The 21060-nt window shown below is 46.0% G+C and overlaps 1 protein-coding gene across 1 annotated transcript; it reads left to right on the top strand.

The window, feature by feature from the left end:
- The first annotated feature begins 270 nt into the window (after positions 1–270).
- Positions 271–19451, top strand: LOC110258630. The gene is made up of 4 exons (XM_021081925.1): positions 271–319; positions 3989–4194; positions 5511–5801; positions 19315–19451. The coding sequence occupies exons 1-4, from the start codon at positions 271–273 to the stop codon at positions 19402–19404; spliced, it is 636 nt and encodes a 211-aa protein (XP_020937584.1). The 3' UTR covers positions 19405–19451.
- The last annotated feature ends 1609 nt before the right edge of the window (positions 19452–21060 follow it).

Below are 21060 nucleotides of genomic sequence, written 5' to 3'. Positions count from 1 at the left end.
GTGTACCTCTCATACCATTGTGTCTTAATCTACCTTTCACATCAAAATTCTCTTGAGCATTTCCCTGTGTCCCTAAGTTCTCTGACAGGGCGGATTTAAAAGGCAGCTCGCTCGTCTCCCAGCCTGTGAACTCACTGTACAGTGCTGACTTGGTTTAATTCGCTCATTTCAGTGGTTCAGTGGCCTTGAAAGTAGAAGAGCTTTCCCATGCATAGGATATACATGAAAAGCTACATCACACCACCCTGTGCATCACTACTTTGAGTAGCGATGAACCGCAGTATCATCTCCCCATGTGACAGCCTCACTGTGGTCGGAGGTGTGTCTTAAAAGCCACGTTATTCAATAACATCTATCTTCAAGGAACACTGAACTCCTGAAGCGTAACCTCTAATGGACTGCTTCCTGGCCTTCGTGTGGTGGGGCCATTTCTGAATCGCCTGTGGGCCTTTCACAGATGACTGGTGCTCCCCCCTCGGCCCCAGGAACCCACTGCCTCCCCAGACCTTGGCGTCCCCTCTAGGTGATCATGGCATTGAAGGCACTCTCTGAAAGAAAGGACCACACTCTAAAACTCTTCTGTGCCACTGGTAACATAAGATTGTTCCTGAAGTCCCTTAGACAATGAAATATTCCTCACCAGAAGAGAGAACCAGCTAAGCCCATGTGCAGCCACAGGGATGAACCTGGAGATGATCCTACTCAGTGAAGTAGCTCAGAGAAAGACCAAAACCAGATGATATCACTTGCATGTGGAATCGGATGAAAGTGATACAAGTGGATCATCACACTATGGGAAGTACGTCTAAGACAAAGAACCACGTGACATCACCAGTCATGGGGACTGTCATGAAAAATGATACAGAAGGTCTTCTTCCCAAGACAGAAACAGACTCAATGCTCTCGAAACCAAACTAGGGTCACTAAAGGGGAAACACTCGGGGGAGGGATACATTGGGAGGTTGGGATTGGCACATATGCACTTGTATATACACAACTGATTGAGTCACAAAGACCCAGTGTACAGCCAATACAGGGGGATGGCCTATAAGGGAAAAGCATCTGAAAACAAATGTGCACATGCCTATGGATAACTGACTCCCTTTGTGGCACACCTGAAACTCACACAACATTGCAATAAGTCCACTGGACTCCAAGAACATTGTTTTTTAGCATCTGATACAAAAGGACTTATTGACAAAACAGAAGATGACTCACAGATCTCCAAATCAAGCTAATGGCTTCCAATGGGGAAACGCGTCAGGAGGGAGAAATGAGGGGTTTGGGATGAACATATATATACACACTGCTATAATTCACCTAGACAGCTATGGTGGGGGGATACCCTGGGGCGCCTTGGAAACGTTCTCTCTAGCATCCATGAGGATGCAGGTTTGATGCCTGTCCTCGCTCAGTGTGTCGGGGATCCAGGATTGCGATGAGCTGTGGTGAACTTCATAGATGTGGCTTGGATCTGGTGTGGCTGGAGCTGTGGCTTAAGCTGGCAGCTGTGGCTCCTCTTCAGCCCTTAGCCTAGGAACTTCCATATAACACAGGTGCAGTCCTAACAAGGAAACACAAACACATACACACACACCTAGCAAGGACCTGCTGTGGAGCACGAGAGCCCCACTCAATGTTGTATAAAAAACTATATGGGAAAATAATGTAAAAAGAATTGGTAGAGATGTGTGTGTAAACAGATCCTTGTGCTTAAATCTGAAATTAAGACAACATTGTTATAAATCAACTCTCTTGCAATACTTTTAAGCTGATGCAAATGAAAAATAAATTTTAAAAAGATTGTTCTGGAAGTTGTAGACAGGGTGATGCTAGTCAGGAGTCAGAGCAATGAGGTCTACCTGTCCTAGAGAGGCCTGCACATCAGGGTTCAGCTCAAGTGTTTCTGCAGCTAAGAAAGGCCCCCTCCAGCCCTTTATGCGGCTGGATACAAACTACACAAATATCCACCAAATGTCTGGGCACAATGTGACACCCTCTGGTAAATTCATAAAGGCGTAGAGTCCATGAGCAAGACTGTTTGGAGCTGACATTGTAGAAGTTTTTTGTAATTTCTCCAAGATGATCTATGATGTTCATGGCCACATTTATTTTCATCACAGCAAACAAGACACAAAAGAACAGAAAACAAGCAAAGCATCTGAAGAGGAGTCAAATTACGAGGTCCTTGTAAACATGAAGGCGCTTGAAAAGAGAGACAAAGCAGGAATGAAAAGGCAAAAGCAAGGTCTGTCTAGGTGAGCCCTCCCACAGCAGAAAAGCTGACTGGATGCTAAAGAATGCCTGCACCCGGATCTTTTCTCTCCCCTGCCCAGGAACTCAGGCTCCTGAGCCAATGGGAAACAGAGCTGCTGGGTAACTTTTTCTTTGTAGTTTCCGGGGTCCTTTCAGCTTTCTATCGTGAGCAAGGATTAATGTTTAATGCTGTTGGAAAGAATACCTAAAGAACATGCAAAGAACATGCTGCCTTTTGTCAATTACACTTCAATGGAAGCATTCTTCTATGTGTCCACAGGAGGGCAGCATAGGCCCAGGGAAGACCAAGAACAGCTTCCAGTCTTGGGTCCGCAATGGTAGCATTCTCCTATTTGTCCACAGGAGGGCAGCATAAGCCCAGGGAAGAGCCAGAACAGCTTCCAGCATTGGGTCTGACCTGGAAGGCTGCTGTTGAGAGGCTGATGTTGTCTTGCCTCTTGTGCACATTATTCTTGAGCGTGTTTCTATTTCGGATAAATGCCTCTACATACATTGTAAAAACCGATACAGAGGAGAAAACAGAAGTCACCTGTCACCAGGGACAATCTGGCATGGATCTTCCTATTTACACAGGGGCTGAAAAGAAGAAGCTACATGGCTTTCACCAAAGTCTGTGCCCCCAGTGCAGGTATAATCTCATCTACCTTTCATGTCAAATGTCCCTTGAGTGTTGCCCGTTTGCCCTACATTTTCTGACAGGGTGGTGTTTATTTGTTATTGCTGTATTTTTAGGGCCGCCCCTGTGACTCATGGGTGTTCCCAGGGAAGGGGTCAAATCAGAGTGCAGCTGCAGGCCTATACTGCAGCCCCAGCCACAGGGGATCCCAACTGTGTCTGTTACCTACCCTTCAGCTCAAGACAATCCCAGATCATGAACCCACCAAGTGGGGCCAGGGACCAAACACACCTCCTCATGCCTACTAGTCAGGTTCATGACTGCTGACCCAGAAAAGAACTCCAAGCCTGTATTCCTTTGGAATGAGGTTGTGTAGGACCACCATGTAAAGAAAACGCCTGGATTCTCCACATTCCTCTCCATGCAGAAGCATTCTTCCGTTTGTCCACAGGAGGGCAGCATGAGCACAGTCAATAACAGGAACAAATTTCAAGGTACCAGGTCTGAAATTAAGGCTGCTGTTGAGTGGTCGATTTTGACAGACTCCTTGCACAAAGTATTGATGAGATGGTTTCTTTTTTTCGGGTAAATTACTATATATATTTCTAAAACCTTATATTGAGGAGAAAAGTCTCCTTTACTGAAGAATGACCTGACATTTACCTTCACATTTATCCATGTGATGAGAAGTGGCAGCTGCATGTTTTTAAACAAAGTGTGCGCCCCTCACACAACTGCGTCCTAATTTGGTGTCTGCCTTTCAATCAAATGTCTCTTGAGCATTTCCCTGTCTCCCTAAGTTCTCTGACAGGGTGGTTTTCAATGGCAGCCACGTGTCCCAGCCTGTGAACTCAGTTTACCGTGCTGACCTAATCAAAAGAGGGATGAGGGCTTGGGAAAGGGAAGGAGGATTTCCTACCTTGAGTGTGAATTGTAACGGTCCTTTTGGCTCTGTTTCTTTAGAGGTTTAAACACTCCACAAATTATCTTGGACCCGGGTCCTTCATCCCTGCTGGGGTCTGTTTTTACTGTTTCTTTGGTGTCTGGAGTCTGGGTGGCATCTTGATGGGATGGTTGTTGGTTTTCTCCCTCCAGTTTCTAGATACCGCCTCACACTCAGGAGGGAGGAGGGCGGACCCCAGCAGCCTGATGACAGCCACCTCCTAACTCAGGGCTCCTCTGCTCTGCTGTGTCCCCCACACGTGCAGGTTGACAGCACCCTGGTCACCTGGCCCTGCGGGAACCAGGCAGCTGCTGTCAAGTCCAGACACTTCCCTGGCTGCTGCTTTGGCTGGAATGCGGTCTGTGTCTCTGACAGACTCACAGACAGAAAAAAAAACCTATGGTCACCAAAGGGCAAGAAAAGAGAGGGGAATTAGGATTATCGGATGAACAGACACTACGCCTTATCCAATAAACAACAAGGATGTGATGCCTGGCACAGAGAGCACTAGTCCATATCTTCCAATAATCTAGAATGGAAAAGAATTATAAAAGAATATCAATATATACATATGTGTGTGTGACCGACTACATTGCTGTACACCTGACACTAACAGAGTCCTGTAAATCAGCTACACTTCAGGAAAAAAAAGATACATGTGTTAAACCTGATTGTGGGAGCTCCCGCTGTGGCACAGTGGGTTTCAGGGCATCTTGTGAGCTCCAGTACTTGGGTTCAGTCCTGGCCAGGCACAGTGGGTTAAGGACCTGGCATTTCTGTGAGCTGTGGTGAAGTCTTCAGATGCGGTTCAGATCTGGAGTGGCTGTGCCTGTGGTGCAGGCCGGCAGCTATATCTGCGATTTGAGTTCCACCTTGGAACTTCCATATGCAGCAGGTGTGGCCCTAAAAAGACCCACACAAACACACACAAAAATGTAGCTACCTCTTTTCATCATATATATACAGGGGAAGATAAATGCCAGATTGTCCCTGATTGTAGGTGACCTGTCCATTCTCCTCTCTATCAGTTTTTACAATGAATAGATGGTCATTTATCTGAAAAATAAACAATCTCATGAGTAATTTGTGCAGGAAGTATGTCAGAATCATCCACGGAACAGCAGCATTCAGGTTCCGACCTGATGGCTGAACCTTGAAATTGCTTTTGCTCTTGACGGTGCTCATGCTGCCCTCGTGTGGACAAACCGAAGAATGCTTCTGCCTGGAGAGGAATGACGAGAATCCAGGCGTGTTCATTTTTGCTGTTGCTGTTTTCACTGCTAAGTCACAGTCCATGGTATCAATGTAGTAGAGTTTAACTCTGCATAGGTCAGAGAATAGTTTGGGTGTGTTCAGTTTTTAGGTGGAGCTAATTTTCCTTTCTCTGGGATCAATGTCCAGGAACCTGTGGGTAACTGTGCCTTAACTCCCCTTCCCCTGTAACCTGCCTTCAGCGATCCAGGTCGTTTTAATTGTGGCTCAGACAGCCTTGCAGGTTCTCCAGGCAGCAGGGAGCCTCAGCAAAAAGGGGTTTGCCTGAGTCGTTGGCCAGGACTCGGAGTCAGCTGTGTCTAGTTAGAGCTGAGCTGCTAATTCAGGGGGGGGAGAGGGTCCTGGCCCCTGCAACTGGGCATGCGCGAGGGCCCTTTGGCCCTTGCAGGGCCTGTAGCTTAGTTATGCCTGCGCACGACGAGGGTTCACACACCTTTTCCCAGCATCGCTCTGCTCTCCGCGCTCCCCGCGCTCCAACCAACGGTTCAGAACGCGCTGCTGCTTGATCCGTTACCCCCGTGCCTCTGGGGAGGTGGGTCTGACGCCGGTTTTCCTGTCTCCTGGCTTGGATGCTTTGGGAGGGACCCCTGTGTTGACTGCGAACCTCGGCGTCTCAGCCTTTTGCTTTCCTGCGCGTCGTCGGGCAAACCAGCCTGGTTCGGGACCCCCCAGGCTGGGGCTGCTGGGCACACGGTGAGTGTATGGTCAGGTTTTTAAGACCCCGCCAGAGCATCTTCTGCAGGGGCTGTGCCCTTCTCGTTGCCTCCTCCTCATGGTCGGAAGGTCGGGTTTCTCCGCATCCTCCTGAGCACTTGGCGCTGTCAGGGTTTTGTTTTTCATCTCGGCCTTTGTAGCAGGTGTGTGTTGGCATGTCCTTGTGGTTTTCCTTTGTGTTTCCCACACGGCCAGTGACGTTGCCGGTCATTCCATGTGTTTGTCATCAGTCTGTCCTCTTGAGTGAAATGTCTCTTGGTGTCGCCTGCCTGCTTCCCGGTTGGACGGTGCGGTTTCCCCTGTTGAGTTGTGAGCGTTTGCTTTCGTTTGGTCTCCCCTGTGGTGAAGGCTTGGGCTTGCCTCCCCAGCCTCCCTCAGTCTCCTTGGTACCTGAGGGAACCCTGATGTCGGTCAAGTCCCCAGCCCTACAGGGCTGGGCGTGTTTCGCGAAGGGAAAGTCAGCTCCTTCTCTTGCTCTAGGAAGCAACTCCCCATGACGGAAGGTCTGAGCTTCTGCCTCGTTAGGAATGTTCAAAGCAAGTCTGAACACACAGCAAGACCTCACTATCACACAGACCGAGCTTATGGAGGGAGAGACAAGGCTCGTGGTGAGAGAAGAACTGAACAGAGCACAAACCATGCACTGTGCCTGATGCCCTTCCTGGGCCCTGTCTGGTCCCATCATCCCCCATTCCCTCGGGACCAGGATGGCCGAGGTGGGCCCTCCCGACCCCCTGGTTCCAGACAGGCTTCCCAGGGGAGAGTTGAAGGCAGGGGGTGTGCTGAGGGCCCTGGCTCCCGCCTGCACCAGAGCTTAGCTCCTGGGAGGACAGCTGGCTTGAGCTGGGCTCTGCTCACTCCTGTCCCATCCCAAACTGCGAAGGCTCAGTGTGTGCCTCCTCCTGCAGGCTAAGGGGTCCACCTGCCAGGGTATGGTGGACACGTCCTGGCTGAGGCCCCCGAGCCCTGGAGACACAGACTGCATTCCATCCGAAGAAGCAGCCAGGGCAAAGTCTGGACTTGAGGGCAGCTGCCTAGGTCCCCCAGGGCCATGTGACCAGGGCACTGTCCACCTGCATGTGTGGGGCACTCAGCAGAGCAGAGAAGCCCTGAATTAGGAGGCAGCTGTCATGAAGCTGCTGGGGGCTGCCCTCCTCCCTCCTGAGATGCAGTAAATCTCACTGGGCCCAGGGGAAGGTTCCCCGGGTCTGTCACCCCGCAAGGGGAGCACAGGGGGCACAAGGTGGAGGGGCCTGGAGGGCTCTGGGAGCACCCCATTCTCTGTTATATATGTCTCCTCCCTCCAGCTCCCCGGGATGCCTGCTGGCCCGCCATCCAGGCAGATAGGCCCATGAACCCAGGGAGAATGGTCCCCCTCCCTGGCCTTGCTGCCTGAGGGCCGAGGTGCTGAACACTGCCCTCTGCTGCCCGGCTTGGGCGCCCCACCCACCCGCCCAGCTTGCCCCCAACCTCTCCTTCCTTGGTAACCAGTGCCCCCAGGAAGTTCCCCTTAATTGCAGGGTTCGGGCTCACCATGTGCTTCCTCTAGAGGCCCCTCATGAATCAGACCTGGAATAAAATATCTTCAGATCAGTAAGAAAGAGATAAAGAACCCAAGCTGATAATAAGCAATGGCTTCCCATAGGAAATTCACAAAAGACAAACTGTGTTGCCACTGAGCTTGAAAAGATGCTTAACCTAGGAGATGCTGAGAGGCAAGCCTCCTACCACATGGAGGACATGAGGGAATGGACTCCTTCCCCACAAGCTGACTTCTAAATGCGTACTTTAGGAGTGTGAGTCAGCAGTAGCTTAAGGGGATCCGCCTTTCCAGTCGGCTGCTCCTTTCCTGGAATAAATGTGTTAATACATGGCACCTATTCAGTTGATAGCTGAAACTCCAAATCATCAGCACTCGAAGTAGTGATGAATAGGGTGAGACGATATAGTTTTCCATGTGTATTTTATACATGAGAAATCTTTGCTACTTTAAAGACAGCTAAACCACGGGAATGACCAATTTAAGTCAGGTAAGCCCAGTACAGTGAGTTCACAGGCCGGGGCACGAGACTGCCTTTAAAATCCACCCTGTCAGAGAACTTAGGGAAACAGGGAAAGGCTCAAGAGACGTTTGATGTGAAAGGGAGATTAGGAAACAATGCATTGGGGGCGCACCCTTTGTTTAAAACCAGGTCGCTTCCTCTCTTTCACCCCATGTATAAATATGAGCATAAATGGCAGATTGCCCTGGTCATAGGTGACTTGTCTTTTCTCCTATATATCAGTTTTTGCAATGACTATATAGTCATTTTTCTGGGAAAGAAGCAATCTAATGAATGATTTGGGCCAGCAGCATGTCAGTATCAACCACGGAAGAGCAGCCTTCAATTTCAGACCCAACACCTTGAAAAGCTTGGTCCTGCTAATTGACTGTGCGTATGCTGCCCTCGTGTGGAGAAATAGAAGAATGCTCCTGCCTTTGGAGTAATGTATAAAATCCAGGCGTGTTCTTTACATGTGGATGCTGCACAACTTCACTTAAAAGAAGACATGCTCATTATAGAAAACTAAAAGGATCACAGAAATATAAAGAGAGAACAGAGTTACCCATAGTCTCACTTTACCATTGGCTCAGGAGCCTGAGTTTCTGGGCAGGGGAGATTCGTGGTCAGGGTGCAGTGGTTCTTTCAGCAGTAAGTCAACTTCTCTGCTCTTTGAGGGCTAACCTAGAACTTGGTTGTGCTACTTGATTCCTGCTTTGTTTATCTCTCTTCAAGCCTCTTCATTTTTCCAAGTGCCTCGAAATTGGATCGCTGTTCAGAGACGGAGCTTGCTTCAAGTTCTTTCTTTTGTTTGTTGTTTTTGTATTGTTTGCCATGCTAAAAACAAAAAAATAAATAAATAAATAAAACGTTGCAGTGAACATCATACATATCATCTTTGTGAAATGACATAAATATTTCGACAGTGTAAATTCCATGTCTTTCTCAAGGACTCCTTGCACTTGAAAATACACGAGATTTCGTCACATTGTCCTTCAGAAAGGGGCATCTCTTGGTGCTTTTACAACAGTGCACGGACACTCATTCTCCAATCCCTGATCCTCCCATTGGAGGATGAATTCGGAATCATTCACCTTGTGGGTTGGCCTTTTGGCCATTTCCCAGGTAAGAAATCCCCTTGATGATTGCTTTGGTTTGCCTTTCTTTGATTACCTGTGAGGTTCCACCTTTCCCTGTGTTTGTTGCTAATTTTTGTCTCTTTGTACCTTTGCTTACATCATCCTTCTTCTATTGGGTTTGTCACATTTTTTAACTTTAGACTTTGAGCCCTGCATGGATTAGGTGACTCGGACCACTGTCATGTATGTTGCACATTTCTCAATTGCCATTTTCTAATCTTTGTTTCTTGATTTTCAGTGTTTTGCCATGCAGGGATTTTACTTTATGACTTAGAAAAAGTTGGAAGTGTTCCCTTTTTAGCTTTTGGAGAAAGATCACTTGAAACAAGAAACGTAGATATGTGACAAAAACTAGGAAGCTAGAGAACCTGGTTGAAATGAAGGGGGGAGGGTTAGCACAGTGATGGGCAAAGTTGCAGATGGGGCTGCTAGCTGGGAGCAAAAGACATGAGTCAGCCTGAGGTTTGGTCATCCCTGGGAGGCCAAGGGGACGCATCTCTAGAGGTGTGTTGAGAAGACTCCAGGGCCCCAGCAGGTGCTCAAGGCCAAGGTGAGGCGAGGGGCGCACAGGTGAGGAGATGCTGCTGCCCAGATGCTTCCTCCGCAGGCCAGAGGGCAGCTGATGCTACTTGTATTATGGAAAACATAGTATGTGGATCCTGGAAACAAGACCGTGGTCAGTGTGTATAGAATGAAAAACTCAAAACCCCATTTAATTGTACCCGAGTGAATATTGTAGCCTATTTCTTCCCCATCTTTTTTCAGCTTGTATTTTTAAAGTTGGAATTATACTTCATATGCGTTTTGGGTTTTGTTGCTCTTTGCTCTGTGATTTCCCCAACATTTTATTATAACAATCTCTGAACTTTCAACTGGGTTGAAACATTTTGCAAGTAACCCACAAAGAATCTACCATAACCATGTGATGCTCTTTCCTTTTCACCTATCTATCCCTCCATCCAACAGTCGGTCCATCCTAGCCCTGGATGCCTTTTGTGGTAAACTGCCTATCAGCAGGCATCTCCTTGAGTGTTTCAGCAAGCACTCCCTCAACCTGCCATCTGTATCATTTACAGAGGTTTTCTTTGTATGTGTACTTTACACACAGGGAAATGCACCCGCCTTGATATGTATGGGTCCCCCCCCCTTTTTTTTCATTTACCAATTTATCATATGTACTGTGCGCGAATCGCATGAAGCCAACACATGAACCCAGAAAGTTCAAAGACTCAGTGACTTGGAGCCTCCCCACCCTGGAGGATGGACTGTGTCCATCTCTTATTTTTGGCTCTTAGGAAAGTGGGGGGTTTCCTCAGACAGGTCCCTGCCCTTTTCATATGGAGCTCACTGCCAGGGAGTGGAGAGCTGGCTGCTTTTATGTGAGGACTGTGTTTGGATTCTCATTGCCGTCCCTGTTGTAGGTAGAAGAGAGGTGGTGGATTTGTGTGTAGTTAGTATCCAACTGCGTGGCTGAACTTTCTGTTGGAGTGGAAGTGGCGTTTTTAGGCTTTTTAAATAAATAAATTTTTTTTTGTCTTGCTATTTGTAGGGCTGCTCCCGCAGCATATGGAGGTTCCCAGGCTAGGTGTGGAATTGGAGCTGTAGCTGCCGGCCTACACCACAGCCAGAGTAGCACCAGATCCTTAACCCACGGATGGAGCCCAGGGATGGAACCCGCATGCTCATGGTTCCGGTTCGGGTTTATTAACCACTGAGCCATGACAGGAACTCCTCTGCATATGAATTTTCTAGTTTTTCATGGCTTGTTCCTGTATTTCCTAGTTCTGCTCTAAGGTAATCTGCGTTAATGTTCATATACGCTCTTAGTTCCTACAGAGTTTTCCCTATTTCCCTTTTGAACTTGATGTCTATGAGACTGCAGAGTCCATTTCATTGTTTGCTCCTTCAGGGGAATTCTTCTTTTAACTGGGAATGATTCCCGAGTGTCTTCATTTCACTTATATTTTTCTTATATTGTGAGTTAAGGATAAACAACTACTGTACTCTTGAAGGGCTATGTATATGCCAGAGTGCCCCTGGGAAGTTCATGAGGGCCTATTATTATTATTATTTTGGATGTTTGTGCTGATTTTGGTTTGGATGCTTGCTTTCCATAGGGGCTGGTCCCGTGTAAGGCCTGTGCTTGCTTCCAGGAAGATGGAGGCAGCAGACAATGGCTACAGCCAGTGCCTGGTTGCTGGGCCCTTCATAGTGGCCAGGACCCACAGGGAAGTGGCACAGGCTGCTCCTGGATGCAGTGCCCTGGGAAGTGGCGGTGACCCTCAGGGAGGTGGAGGCCGTGCCTAGAGTCTTTGGCAGTGGCCACCACAAGATCGGTGTGTACTCCCAGGGAAGTGAGGGCAATGGGTGGCCCTCAGTTGCCATGACCCCTGAGGTGACTGGGGCCACAGGTGGTGCCTGTCAGTGGACCCCGAGTGGTGGCAGGCCATGCCCAGCTATGGAGTCTGAGATGGCTGTGGCAAGTTTCCTCACTACCCATACCCTGTGCAAGAGATGTCCCTCCACCTGAGAGCCCTCACAGGCACAGAGAAAGAGATTCCCGTGCTAGTCCCTCCCCAGCTCTTCTTGCCCTGCCCAACAGTTGCACCTAGCTGGTCCCGCGGGCCCAGACCTCCTCCTGGGTTCCCTCGGCTGTGGTGCTTTGCTCCCCAGCCTGTGGAACACCTTTTCCTAGCCCCTGAGGCTGTCCGCATACAGCCAACCCCAGTCCTCTCCCTGGAACTGACCTCTGGAGCCTGAGTCTCGGCTCCCAGCCCCTGCCCTGGTGTCTCAGGCTGTGGTGTCCCAGGAGGTGGTAGCCATGGTCTGTGTGACTCTCCTTCTACTTTGCCCTCCCAAGTCTGGCTGCTGAGCTCTTCTCTTGGCCTTAGAGCTTCTCCTCCAGCTTGGCTGCTTTCCCCAATAATTAGGTGGTCCCCCAGGCTGTGGGTTTCTTTCCTCTTTCATAGCTCCCTCTCAGGAGTGCAGCTCCCAGCCTGATTCTTCTTTCCTTCTCCTCTATCTTTCTTTTTTCCTTTTGTTCTACCCAGTTATATAGAGGGTTTCTTGCCCTTCTTGGAGATTTGAAGTCTGCTACCTGCATTCAGTAGGTTTCTGTGGCAGTCGTTCTGCCTGTGAGACTGTTTCTCTGAGACACAGACTATATTCCAACCAAAGGCAGGAGCCAGGGCAGTGTCTTGACTTGATAGCAGCTGAACTATCAAGGTTTTTTTCTGATGTGTTTGTGGGAAAAGCTGAGCACCATGTCTTACTCCTCCACCATCTTGATCCTGCTGCCCAAGAAGATGTTACTGAATAAAGTGTCTTTTGTTTCTGAGTTTCCAGGGTGCTTACCAGGGATTGATGGTGTAATGCTGTGAATCTCGGGAGATAGATAGAACATATTTTTTTTTTCTAGGGCCGTACGCATGGCATATGGAGGTTCCCAGGCTAGGGGTCTAATCAGAGATAACATCTTTATTGAACTAATATCTATGTACTGTAAAATTCACCCATTTAAATAGGAGAATTCAATAATTTTTAGGATACTCAGAGTTAACCGTCACCACAGTCAGTTGTAGGATGTATTTTCCTTGAGGTAGAGTTGATTTGCAGTATTGTGTTAGTTTCAGGTGTACAGCAATTTGATTCAGATATATACATATGGGTATAAATATCAATTTTTTTCAATGCTTTTCCATTCTAAGTTATTATAAGATACGTAGTATTGCTCTCTGTGCTGTCCAGTAAGTCCTTGTTTAGTTTATATGCGGTAGTATCTGTGAATCTGATATTCCTAATTTCCCTCCATTGCCCTGCCCTTTGGTAACCATAATTGGTTTTCTATGCCTGTGAGTCTGTTTCTCTGAGACACAGACTCTTTTCCAGCCAAAGGCAGGAGCCAGGGCAGTGTCTTGACCTGATAGCAGCTGAACTATCAAGGTGGACATCTTTTCACGAACCTGTTGGTCATCTGTCTTCTTGGTAGGAATGTTTGTTTCTTCTGCCCATCGTTTGATTGAATTGGTTACTTTTCTGATTTTGAGTTTTATGAACCGTTTTGTATATTATGGAAATTAAGCCCTCATTGGTCAAATAGTTGGCAGCTATGTTCTTCCAATCTGAAGGTTCTCTTTCCATTTTCATTATGGTTTCATTTCTTTTCTGTTTTTTCTTTTTCTATTTTTTTTTTCTCTTCCAAGGGCTGCACCTGTGTCATATAGAACTTCCCAGGCTTGGGGTAGAATAGGAGCTACAACTGCCAGCCCACATCACAGCCACAGCAGCACAGGTTCCAAGCCCAAGCAGATAATAAGTGAAGAGCAGCGTCCAGTTTCAGATCCAAAGTTTTGGAATTGTTCCTGCTATGGACTGTGCTTATGCTGCCCTCCTGTGGAGAAATAGAAGAATGCTTCTGCATGGAGAGGAATTTATAAAATCCAGGCATGTTCTTTACATATTGATTCAACACAGCCTCATTAAAAGTACTGCTGCTTGGAGTTCTGTTCCAGCCCAGCAGTAATGAACCTGACTAGTATGCATGAGGAGGTGGGTTCGATCCCTGGCCCCACTCAGAGGGTGAAGGATCTGGGATTGCCTTGAGCTGTGGTGTAGGTTACAGACCCATGCCGGGTCCCCTTTGCTGTGGCAGCAGTAGAAGCCTGCAGCTGTAGTTTTGATTTGAGCCCTAGCCTGGGAACTTCCATATGTCACAGGTGTGGCCGTAAAAAGACAAAAATAAATCTAAAAAACACCCTGTCAGAGAAATTAGGAAAACAGGGAGACGCTCAAGAGACATTTGCTATGAAAGGTAAATGAGGAAACAGTTGCCTTGGGGGTGCACACTTTGTTGAAAAACATGTGGCTTCCTCTTTTCAACCCATGTGTCAATGTGAAGATAAATGCCAGATTGTCGCTGGTTATTGGTGACTTCTCCCTTGTCCTCTATAAAGTTTTTATGATGTATGTGTTGTCGTTTATCCGAAAAATGAACAGTCTCCTCAATAATTTGTACAAGCCGCATGTAACAATAAACCTCTGAACAGCAGCCTTTAATTTCAGACCCCATCCCTTGAAGATGTTTTTGTTAGTCACTGTGCTTATGCTGCCCTCCTGTGGACAAATAGAAGAATGCTTCTGCTTGTGGAGTGATGGATAAAATGCAGATGTGTTCTTTACCTGCTCTTTACGTATTCTTTAAAACTGCATTAAAAACTAATCCATACTCATAATGAAAACTGAAAGGACCTCAGCAACGACCAAGAAAGAAAAAAGTTCCCCGTAATCTCACGTTACCATTGCCTCAGGAGCCTGAGTTCCTGGGCAGGGGAGATAAAAGATGAGGGTGCAGGCATTCTTTCAGCATCCAGTCAGCTTTTCTGCTGTTTGCCTGCTCACTTAGAACTTGGTTTTGCCTCTTGATTCCTGCTTTGTTTATCTCTCTTCAAGCCTCTTCATTTTCCCAAGTGCCTCGTAATCTGACTCCTCTTCAGAGACTTTGCTTGCTTCCAGTTCTTTCTTTTGTTTTTGTTTTCTTTGCTGTGCTTAGAAAAAGAAAACCCTTGCAGGCCACTTCCAGTCGCCCACTCATCTCCTGGAATAACTGTGATAGTAAATCAATAAAATAAGTTTTAAAATTCTATGTATAATTGGTAGTATTTTAGAAGAGTTACAACCAACTGGGTCTCAGTCAACAGGGGCAAATCTCAATCCTAATGTTAAATGTCACCTGTCAAATTGAGAGATGATGCTCCACTTCATCCCTCGTCAAAGCAGTGATGAATTGAGTGATGTGATACAGTTTTCCATGGATGTTTTATACGTGGTAAATCTTTGCTACTTTAAAGACAGCTAAACCACGGAAATGACCAATTTAAATCAGGTAAGCACGGTACAGTGAGTTCACAGGCTGGGGCCCGAGGCTGCCTTTACATCTGCCCTGTCAGAGAATTTAGAGAAACAGGGAAACGGTCAAGAGTCATTGGATGCAAAAGGCAGCTTAGGAAACGGTTGTATGAGGGACGCACCCCTTGATTTAAAACACATAGCTTCCTCTTTTCATCCCATGTGTAAATATGGAGATAAATGCCAGATTGCCCCTGGTTATAGGTGACCTGTCCTTTCTCCTATGTATCAGTGTTTACAATGAATATATAGTCATTTTTCTGAAAAATAAGGAGTGTAATGATTAATTTGTGCAAGCGATATGTCAAAATCAGCCCTGAACAGCAGCCTTCAATTTCAGATCCAATGCCTTGAAATTGTTTCTACTGTTGACTGTGCTTATGCTGCCCTCGTGTGGAGCTAGAGAAGAATGCTTTGGTTGGTAGAGTAATTTCTCTAATCCAGGCATGTTTTTGCCAAGTTGATACTACACAACTGCATTACAAAGTAATCCATGCTCCTCCATATAGAAAGCTGAAAGGCCCTCGAAAAATACAAAGAAAGAAAAGAGTTCCCTGTAATCTCGCGTTACCATTGGCTCAGGAGCCTGAGTTCCTGGGCAGGGGAGATAAAAGATGAGGGTGCAGGCATTCTTTCAGCATCCAGTCAGCTTCTCTGGTCTTTGGGTGCTCACCTAACCTCGGTTTTGCTGTTTGATCCTCTTTCTTTGTCTCTCTTCAAGCCTCTTTATTTTAGGAGTACCTTGTAATTTGACCCCTGTTCAGAGACTTTGCTTGCTTTGGGATTCTTTTTTGGTTTGTTTTCTGTTTTTGATTTTTGCTGTGCAAAAAAAAATATTGCATTGGACATCATGTATATCATCTTGTGAAATTACAGAAATGTTTCTACAATGTACCTTCCAAACAGAGTCCTGCTCAAGGACTCCTGGCACTTAAAAATACACGAGATATCGTCAGATTGTCCTTCAGAAAGGTACATCTCTTGAAGCTTTTACAACAGTGCATAGGCACTCATTCTCCAATCCCTGATCCTCACTTTGCAGGATGAATTTGGTATCATTCAACTTGTGGATTGAACGTTTGACAGTTTGCCAAGTACGAAATCATATTGCACTGTTGTTTTGGCTTGCCTGTCTGTGATGACCAGTGAGGTTCCACATTTTCCCCTGTTTGTTGGTAATTTCTGTCTCTTTGTACCTTTGCTCACTTCATCTATCTTCTGTTGGGTTTGTCAGATTTTTTTTAAAACTTTAGGTTTTGAGCTCTTCGTAAATTAGGTAAATCGGCCCTTTGTCATGTATGTTGCAAATTCCTCAGGTGTCATTTTATAGTCCCTGTTTCTTGCTTTTAAAGGTTTTGCCATGCAGCGATTTTCCCTTTTACATAGAAAAAAAGTTGAAAATATTCCCTTTTTAGCATCAGGAGAAAGATCACTTGAAACATTAAATTTAGATAACTGACAAAAACTAGGAAGCCAGTGAGCCTGGTTGAATGAAGAGGGGAGGTGTTAGCAGAGTGATAGGCAAAGCTGCAGATGGGGCTGCAGCTGGGAGCAAAACACATGAGTCAGCCTGAGGTTTGGTCATCCCTGGGAAGCCAAGGGGACACATCTCTAGAGGTGTGTGGTGAGGACTCAAGGGCCCCAGCAGGTGCTGAAGGCCAAGGTGAGAAGAGGGGAGCACAGGTGGGGAGATGCTGCTGCCCAGATGCTTCCTGCCCAGGCCAGAGGGCAGCTGATGCTACTTGTATTATGGAAAACGTAGTATGTGGATCCTGGAAACAAGACGGTGGTCAGTGTGTGGAGAATGAAAAAATTAAAAACCCCGTTTTGTTTCATGAGTGAATATTGTAGCCTATTTCTTCCCCATCTTTTTTCAGCTCTTATTTTTAAAGTTGAAATTATACTTCATATGCGTGTTGGGTATTGTTGGTCTTTGCTCTGTGTTTTCCCCAGCATTTTATTATGATAATCTCCAAATATGCAACAAGGTGGAAATGATTTTAGAGCCAACCCACCAAGACTCTGCCATAACCATGTGACGCTCTTTCCTTTTCACATGTCTATGCATTTGTCCATCCCTCTCTCCATCCATCAGTCCTAGCCCTTGATGCCTTTTGTGGTAAACTGCCTACATCAGCAGGTGTCTCCTTGAGTGTTTCAGCAAGCACAACCTCAACCTGCCAGCCGTGTTGTTTATAGAGCTATTCTTTGTATATATACTTTACACACCAATCTTGATATGTATGGGGTTTTTAACTCCCCCTTTTCTTCCATTTACTATTGTATTGTAACCACTGTGCTTCAGATCACGTGAAGCCAACACATGAACCCAGAAAATTCAAAGACTCTGTGACTTTGAGCCTCCCCACCCTGGAGGATGGACTGTGTCCATCTCTCGTTTTTGGCTCTTAGGAAAGTGGGGGGTTTCCTCACACAGGTCTCTGCCCTTTTCATACATATGGAGCTCACTGCCAGGGAGTGGAGAGCTGGCTGTTTTTATGCGAGGACTGTTTGGATTCTGATTGCTAAGTCCCTACTGTAGGTACAAGAGAGGTGGTGGATTTTCGTGTAGTTAGTATCGAGCTGCATGGCTGAACTTTCTGTTGGACTGGAAGTGTGCTCTTTTAGGCCTTTTAAATAAGGAAAGGTGTTTTATCGGAGTGCCCATTGTGGTTTAGCGGGTTCAGACCCAACCTTGTCTCTCTTGCTCACTGGGTTAAGGATCTGGTGGTGCCCCAATCTGCAGAGCAGGTTGCAGAAGTGACTCAGATCCGGTGTTGCTGTGGCTGTGGCATAAGCTGACTCAGGTTGAGCTGCAGCTCTGATTCAACCCTTAGCCTGGAACTTCCATATGCCACAGGTATGGCCATAAAAAGAAAAAAAAAGTTTGATTTTGTCTTCTTTTTTTTAACGACCATGCCACAGCCTAGAGAAGTTCCTGGGCCAGGGCTTGAATCTGAGCTGCCATAGCTGTGGATATACGGGATCCCTTAACCCACTGTGCTGGGCTGGGAACCGAACCCACACCTCTGCAGCCACCTGAGCTGCTGCAGTTGGATTCTTAACCCACAGTGCCACGACAGGAACTCCAGTTTTTTTTCTTCTTGAAATTGTATGTTTCCTACTTCTATTCACTGAAACAGTTGTCACAGTAGATATGACAGCCCAGTGGAACAAGCAGCACCAGGGCCCAAATTGTGGTTTCTAAATTCCATGCTCATGTCTAGGGTTCCCTGAAGGAATGGCCTGGCTGATTGAAGGTCATTGGTCTGACATGTACAAGATGCACCTGCTGCATCCTCTTGAGTGACAAGCAAGAAAGCCTCAGAGACGAATAGAGACTGCTCATGGGGTTTCCTTTTGTCCTGATGATATGTCTTAAGAGAGTTGTAAAGGCTGTACCCCCATGTGTATATACTCAACCACTGGGACATGTGAGAGGGTGCATTTTACGGTGTATGAATTATATTTACAAATGATTATTAAATTATGATTTTTTGTCAAAGTATCTGTACTAACAAAACAAAAACGTCTAAGGGAAACCCCCACCACTTCCGCTGCATAGGCCATGGAGATGTAGACTGACTGTGGATCATAGGAAGCACGTTCTCTCTGCATGCATCAGTTCTTGGACCAGGGATTGAACTCGCACCCTGGAAGTGACAACACCAGGTCCTTAACCCACTGAGCCACCAGGGAACTCCAGGAAGCATTACGTAATGGATGGGCATGGTCAGAGAATCGGTTAGTGAAGAGCCATTCTGGGTTCCAGGATGTGGAAGAGAAGCGGTGCATGTTGAGTACACTGTCAGCACGTGGATTTTCAGTGGGCAAAAATTTGCTGATATATAAATCTCAGAGAATTGGAAAGTTAGGAAAAAATTTATTAAGATAAACAGTGTGGAGTTTCCTTCATGGCTCAGCACTTAACAAACCTGACTAGGATCCATGAGAATGCGGGTTCCATCCCTGGCCTCATGCGGTGGGTTAAGGATCGGGCATTGCCATGAGCTGTGGTGGAGGTTGCAGATGCAGCACGGATCCCACGTGGCTGTGGCTGTGGTGTAGGCCAGCAGCTGTAGCTTGGATTTGACCCCTAGCCCTGGAACCTCCATATGCTGCGGGTGCATCGCTAAAAAGAATAAAAAAAGGAATATAGCATACCTGGAAAAATGAAAAAAAAAGTACTTCAATGCAGAATGCAGATTTTTCAGGAGAAACAAGTGTGGAAAAAGTAGGCAAGACTCCAGTGCTTTTCCACAAGTATTTTGACATCATCCAAATAGGCATGAGCATAAAAGATCTACAGGCTCTGGGAGAAGACTTGGGACTCTTTTCAAACATAGGAGAGAAAATAGTGAAGATAAGCTAGAACTGTGATCCAAACACTTCCATGTTCTTTTTCAGCCCCTCATGAACTTCAGCAAAATGACGGCAAGCTCTCAGAAGTGGAAGAGGTTCAAGAAACATACATACAAACCGATTGCCGGCCCTTGACAGGCTTCATGTCTTAGGATTCTGGAGACTATAATGGCTACATGATCTCCCTGCGTTTAGAATTTGCTTTGCTCCCAAGATAGTTTTTCTGCAGTAAAACCTTTTCCTTTGAAATCTCTTTCTTTCTTTCTTTGTCTTTTTTTTTTTTTTTAGGGCTGTACCCACTGCATATTGAGGTTCCCAGGCTAGGGGTACAATGGGAGCTACAGCCACCTGCCTACACCACAGCCACAGCATCGTGGGATCCGAGCCACATCTGTGACCTACACCACCGCTCACAGCAACGCCGCATCCGTAACCCACTGAGTGAGGCCGGGGATGGAACCTGTGTCCTCACGGGAATAGTCAGATTTGTTTTTGCTGATCCATGACAGGAACTCCCCTTTTGAAAGTCTTAAATTTTTTTTTTATCAATGGAAGTATAGAATTGACTGACAATGTTGTGTTGGTTTCAGGTGTACAACAAAGAGATTCGGAGATTGTCTGTCTGTCTATCTATCTATCTGTCTAGTACATACGTTTTTCAGATTCTTCTCCCTTGTCGGCTATTACAGACGACTGAGTATAGGTCCCTGTGCTGTCCAGTAGGGCCTTCTTGGTTATCTACCTTTCCAATATTAACATGCTTTCTAGTCATGTTTCTTGAAAGGAAAATGACTTTTAGCCATGATTTCATTTTAATAAACATGCATTTTTTTCTTAAATTTAAAAGCAGAACCTATCCCTCCCAGCTCGTTAATGAAATGATCCTAAGCAGATTATATCTGTACTTAATTTCAAGTCTAGGTATGTATTTACCTAGTGCAGTTAACTTGTTTAAAAAATAAACTGAGAATTATGAGCATGTTCATGAAACGGCAAATCCATTTTTGGAAATTGTCATTTCTTTTGAAAATGAGAACCATGAGTAGATGAAGACAGTTCTGAACCTGTGCAAAAGTTTGTATATATGGGAACTAGACTGGAGAGCCTTTCCAAGAGGTTAGAACCACTGGTATAAAAGGTAGTTAGATGTAGAGTCAATATGTTTTCATTGCAACATCTAGCATTTGACAGATGTAGGTGTTAATTGTATTGGTAGGTCGTTTTCTCTATGACTTTCCTCTTCAGGAAAATGATGTTCATCGAATGAATTTTATTAAGTGAAGAGTTGAGGTAAACAGTAGGTTAAGATTTTCTGGAATAAGGGTGCGTTAAGAAACAATCTCACCGCCAAGAGAGTATCAGGGGACAGGTGTCCCTGTGGCTCCATTGCCCGGGAGGGCACAATTCGATCATAAAAGGAATGGTGAGTTCAGTGAAGTGAAACACTGTGAATATGTAGGAACCCCCAAGTTTGGTGAAAAACATTGATGAGACAATTAGGGAAATTTGAACACTGACTAGGTATTTGAATGCAATAGGAACTTGTGGAATTTTTTGGTGGGATAATGTGGTTACCTTAAAATATTGACAGTTCTAGCAGCTGAGATAATCACTGACTTTGGAATGCATCTGAAAACTTCTAGAATAAAACATGGACATGATCTTGAACTCATAATCAAGAGCTGATACTCAAAAATGGAAAAGTGAGACAGGGGAAACTTTTTAAAAAATGCATTGGTCAACACCAAATCTATTTAGGGCATCCTCTCTTGTTATTTCTCTAGAATTTAA

Source organism: Sus scrofa, unplaced genomic scaffold (genome assembly GCF_000003025.6).
Source record: "Sus scrofa isolate TJ Tabasco breed Duroc unplaced genomic scaffold, Sscrofa11.1 Contig2587, whole genome shotgun sequence".
Lineage (NCBI taxonomy): Eukaryota > Metazoa > Chordata > Mammalia > Artiodactyla > Suidae > Sus > Sus scrofa.
Note: the sequence above shows the minus strand (reverse complement) of the source record. Positions and strands in the feature narration are given on the sequence as shown.

Bases quoted from the DNA above. Each gene is read 5' to 3' on its own strand.
- LOC110258630 (XM_021081925.1), top strand. From the start codon at position 271: ATGAACCGCAGTATCATCTCCCCATGTGACAGCCTCACTGTGGTCGGA. The intron at 4,195-5,510 runs GTCTGTGTCTCT...CCTGTAGCTTAG, and splicing joins GCTGCTTTGGCTGGAATGCG to TTATGCCTGCGCACGACGAG. The intron at 5,802-19,314 runs GTGAGTGTATGG...GTTCTTTTTCAG, and splicing joins CTGGGGCTGCTGGGCACACG to CCCCTCATGAACTTCAGCAA.